The sequence below is a fragment of the Akebia trifoliata genome, chromosome 3 (genome assembly GCF_017979445.1).
Source record: "Akebia trifoliata isolate Shusen 1 chromosome 3, ASM1797944v1, whole genome shotgun sequence".
Taxonomy (NCBI): domain Eukaryota; kingdom Viridiplantae; phylum Streptophyta; class Magnoliopsida; order Ranunculales; family Lardizabalaceae; genus Akebia; species Akebia trifoliata.
Genome location: NC_141377.1, coordinates 43,016,642 through 43,021,515, shown reverse-complemented (window position 1 = coordinate 43,021,515; position 4,874 = coordinate 43,016,642). Strand labels below are relative to the sequence as shown.

The following is a 4,874-nucleotide window of genomic DNA, read 5'->3' as shown; positions in this document are numbered from 1 at the left end:
GACAAGTACTCTAAATCAATTTTTGAAATCAAATTTAATTCTCTTATCGGATATCCAATAACATCATATTTGGATCATATATACACATACAGACATCCTCTTTGGGATTAAAGGGGTAACAGTAAAAAATAGTAAAGTTGGGAAGGGGTATTAGTAAGAATAGTTGAGGTATAAGGGGTAAAATATAAAAGATAATAAAGTTAGAGGGGGTAGGCTTGTGAAATAATGTAAAAGAAGAAAGATAGTAAATTTTGAAGAATATTATTTAAAAAAAAAAAGAAGAGGAGGATGACGATAGGAAAGTCAATAAAACTAAAGAAAGTGAAGAGGAAAGGCAATAAAGTGACTAATGTAGACTCTATTTTGATGGGACATTTGTCCCTTACAAAACAATAGCAAAGTGAGCACTATAATTGTGTTTTATTATATATACTAGATTTCGCTTGTGTCTATGGAACGAACATTTTCTTTTGAGTTAAAAACGTAAAAAAAAAAAAAAAAAAGTTAAAAGAGTATTATTGAAAATTTTAAGGTTAAATGGGTAAAAGAAAATATAAAAAAATTAAAGGGAGTGAAGTGTAAAGGAAATAAAGTGGATCTCACAAAAATATAGTTTGATAAAAGTTTTAAAGGGTAAAAGTGAAAAAATAAAGTTTGAAAGGTATTATTTAAGAATTTGAGATTAAATGATTAAAATATGAAAAACAATAAAGTTAGAAGGATATTATTAAAAAATATTGAGGTTAAAAAATAAAAAATGAAAAATAATAAAGTGGGTTAAAGAGGAGATATAATAAAATTAGAGGGAGTGAAAAAGAAAAACAAAAAAAAATGATGTAGGTTGATCGGACATTTATCCAACCACAAATTTGTAGCTGAGAGAATGTTTATCCCCACTTCAAAAATCACAAAACTGTAGCAACTCAGTTGTATTTTATTATATAGATACTAGAGTTCGCCTGTGTCGTGCCCCATTTAAAAAAAAATTAAATTTTAAATTTTTGCGAAAAACGACGGATTTTCAAGGGGATATTTTCATCCACTTGAAAACCAGTTTATTACTTTTTTGATAAATTGATTAAAATAATATATTATTATTTTAATAATTTTTCTTAAATAATAAAAATTACTTTAATAATTTAAAACATTTTATTTTCCTATTCGGTAAACAACTATAGTTCCTATATTGTATGTGAACATAGAGTGCTGGAAAAAATTTTCAAAAAATTTCTCTACATTTTTTGGTAATTTCCGAGCCCTTCAATTCACCAATTCTCAGTGTGTTGAGATACAAAAAATTTATAGCAAATTCATGGAATGAACAACATGCACTCATGGTATCTAATGTCTCTTCTTAAAAAAAAAAAAAAAAAAAAGAATGAAGATTGAACAAGCTAGAGGCGCTGCTGGTTCGAGTGTTGTGATCCAATCTCAATTCTGAATTCTATTGAATTTTCAACACTTGGGCCCTTCTAGATATACACAAATAGAACGGTATTGCCACCCACTAGATACATGGTGGATGCTTAAAATTCCATGAAGCTGAACAAGTTATTGAGATGTCTTGGTGTTTGACTCGCCATATAATATCATAAAGAGACAATTATATCTAACTATAAATATATCTAAGAATACAGATCAAAATCTCACTCACATTTAAATATTCAATATTAAACAAGATGAGGCTTCTTCTTATGTCAGTTTGCCATCTCTATCTCTTTGTCTCCCTTCTACCCACCTTCACAACTTCTCAGTTACTATTTCAGGTTTGTATCTCTCTGTCTCTCTCTTTTCTTTTTTCTACATGGATCTTATATAGAGAAGTTAAAATCTGTTATTGTTTCTATCTTATTTTGATGTTAAGGGATTCTATTGGAATTCTTCGAATAAGGAGGAAGGATGGTATAAGTTCATCAGTAAGTCCGTCCCTGATCTTGCTAGTGCTGGAATTACACATGTTTGGCTCCCTCCACCTTCTCAGTCGAACCCCGATGGACCTCAAGGTACTACTCCTCTTCTAATGTGATCCAATCAAAAATTATTTCTCCTCCAAGATGGATAAACATTATGAATGTATCAGATGAGTTAATTTTCTTGCAAGTGAGGAATTATGGTTGCTTAATTTGTTACATTAAATTTCATTCATTTGTAATTAGTACATTTCATCATAAAATTGTTTTACTATATACTAGTTTAAGATATGATGTAGTAATGGTCTCTTTTGTATGTTTTTTTTTTTTTTTTTGAAATCTCAAGTTTCTTGTAAGATTTGCCCAATTGAATCATAGGTTTAACCAAGCTACAAAGTCTATTAAGTCAAACTTTCTGAAATTTGGAAACAAAACCACGAATTGCTTAGCCAAATCTGATTTTTTGAGCTTGGGTCAGTTGAAGTATGAGGATCACAACTGGCCTTAATTATAAAGAATAAATCCCACCACCATTACAAGTGTAAGAGGAACTAAAAAGATCATGAATGGAGCCATTAAGAAAAGAAATAAAAGAACATGACTTCACTATAGACACTAACGATATGGTGCATGATAGAGTTAAATGGAAAAAATAGGATTCATGATCGTGATCCTGATCCTGATCCCAGTAACGGGCAATATGCGGACATGATACCAACTCCACTAATCCTTTTTGTTTTTGTTTTTTTGGATTTTCCAAATCCTACACCTTGTACCCATGTTGAAGTCTGACACTAGTACTTGTATCCATTCATGTTTGGTTGCCCTGTTTCATTTCTTGGGAATATATGTTTTAGGATTATTTTAAGTCATACAGTTGAAGGAATTTTAAAACAAGTATCTAATGAAACTAGATGCTTCCCCAAGTGAAGTTTAAATATAAATGCTTCCCCAAGTGAAGTCTCTTGGGTTTTTAACTTTTGTATGAAGTTGAGATGATTATTTATTTGAAACCAGGTTTACTGAACGTATTGCTTGTGTTTGGTTCAATTGCAAATCCAATCTACATCAGTCTTTAAGAAATATTTGAGTTATTTGAGCAATTGTATAAATACATGTTTATCTCTTTTCAGGATACTTGCCTGAAAGGTATTATGATCTCAACACAAAATATGGAAATGTGAACGAATTAAAAGCACTGATAAAGGCTTTCCATGACAAGGGAATTCAGTGCATTGCGGACATAGTAATAAACCATAGAAGTGCAGTGAAGCAAGATGGGAGGTGCATGTTTGAAGGAGGAACCCCAGATGATCTCCTCGACTGGGACGCTTCTGTCATCTGCAGTAACGACGACACAGGTTGTGGTGGCACAGGGAAGCCTGACACTGGTGATCCCTTTTTCGGTGCTCCAGATATCGATCATACCAACCCGAGGGTTCAGAAAGGGCTGTCAGATTGGATGAACTGGCTCAAGACTGAAATTGGGTTCGATGGGTGGAGATTCGATTTTGTTTTGGGATATTCCCCGGATTTCACCAAGTTTTACATGGAGCAAACCAAGCCAAGCTTTGCAGTTGGGGAACATTGGAAGCCTATTCATAATGGTCAGGATGGGAAGGTTGACTACAACCAGGATGCTCATAGGCGTGAGGTCAAGCAGTGGATTGAAGCCGCTGGTGGAGCTGTGACAGCCTTCGATTTCACAACCAAGGGAATCCTCCAAGCAGCAATGGGAAATGAGCTGTGGCGACTCAAGGACTCAAAAGGAGGTCAACCTGGTCTGATTGGGTTATTGCCAAGCAATGCTGTATCTTTCATTGACAACCATGACACGGGGAGCTCACAACGATTATGGCCGTTTCCATCTGATAAAGTCATGCAGGGATATGTTTACATACTAACCCATCCAGGGATACCATCTGTCGTAAATTTTCTAAGAAGCTCAATTCTCATTTTCTACTTAATGCAAGCATGAACATTTTTTAATTAAGAAACTACTTACTTGTACTAGTATTCTTTACTAAGGTGTAACTTCTTGTGCAGTTCTATGACCACTTCTTCGAGTGGGGAATAAAGGAGGAGATTGTTAAATTGGCTGCAATCAGGTCTAGGAATGGGATCCGACCAACTAGCACACTGCGTATTCTAGCCGCCGATGCTGATCTCTATGTAGCTGCGATTGATGAGAAAATTATTGCCAAGATCGGACCAAGGTATGAGGTCGGGAACCTTGTCCCGTCAAACTTCAAGCTTGTTGCCAATGGATTGGACTATGCTGTGTGGGAGAAAACACAGTAATAGAATTCATCATTACTAGCATTGGGATAACTAAAGTATGCATAGAGAAATAATGTAAGAATAAGCTCTATAGAGCAGAGTGCCCTCTTAAATGTAATGTTTGGGTTAGATTCCAATAGGGTGGAACGAGAATTCTTCGTTGGATTAATGATTCTCACATCTTCTCTTGATTCTTGGGAATTTTGCAAATGCATTCCGATGATCAAAATAGTAACCATTTTAATAGAGTATTAGGATAATTTTAGAACAATTGTATACCTTTGCCTTCGTCTATTTGTTACTTGTTTGTTTCTGATTGATTGTAGCACAGGGTGTTATATTTGTATCACTCTCAGAAATGTTGGCAAGTGTTAATTTTGAAGCTTCATGTGTAAGCTTTCACACAAGCTAGCCACATGTTGACGAGACGCCGGGGACAACCATTCAATCATTAGATGCTCCCTAGACCACCAACACTCCACTAGCCATCTTTCCCACGGCCTTTTGTCCTTCTTCTCCTAATCTAAGCCTTACTTCTAGGATTTCTTGGAAAACCCTAGGAAATAGAGATAGTTGTGTCTTGCATAATTTCAACATTTGGTGTGCTATAATATGTAAAAATTGGTATAGTAATAATTTATTATTTATTTATAAAAATTAATATATAATTAAAATTTCAAATTA

At 34.1% G+C, this 4,874-nt stretch overlaps 1 protein-coding gene across 1 annotated transcript; it reads left to right on the top strand.

Moving 5' to 3' along the window:
• The first annotated feature begins 1,527 nt into the window (after positions 1-1,527).
• LOC147407142 (alpha-amylase-like) lies at positions 1,528-4,358 on the top strand. The gene is made up of 4 exons (XM_086435550.1): positions 1,528-1,766; positions 1,865-2,003; positions 3,044-3,837; positions 3,957-4,358. The coding sequence occupies exons 1-4, from the start codon at positions 1,680-1,682 to the stop codon at positions 4,209-4,211; spliced, it is 1,275 nt and encodes a 424-aa protein (XP_086291676.1). The 5' UTR covers positions 1,528-1,679; the 3' UTR covers positions 4,212-4,358.
• The last annotated feature ends 516 nt before the right edge of the window (positions 4,359-4,874 follow it).

Bases quoted from the DNA above. Each gene is read 5' to 3' on its own strand.
- LOC147407142 (XM_086435550.1), top strand. From the start codon at position 1,680: ATGAGGCTTCTTCTTATGTCAGTTTGCCATCTCTATCTCTTTGTCTCC. The intron at 1,767-1,864 runs GTTTGTATCTCT...TTTGATGTTAAG, and splicing joins CTTCTCAGTTACTATTTCAG to GGATTCTATTGGAATTCTTC. The intron at 2,004-3,043 runs GTACTACTCCTC...ATCTCTTTTCAG, and splicing joins GAACCCCGATGGACCTCAAG to GATACTTGCCTGAAAGGTAT.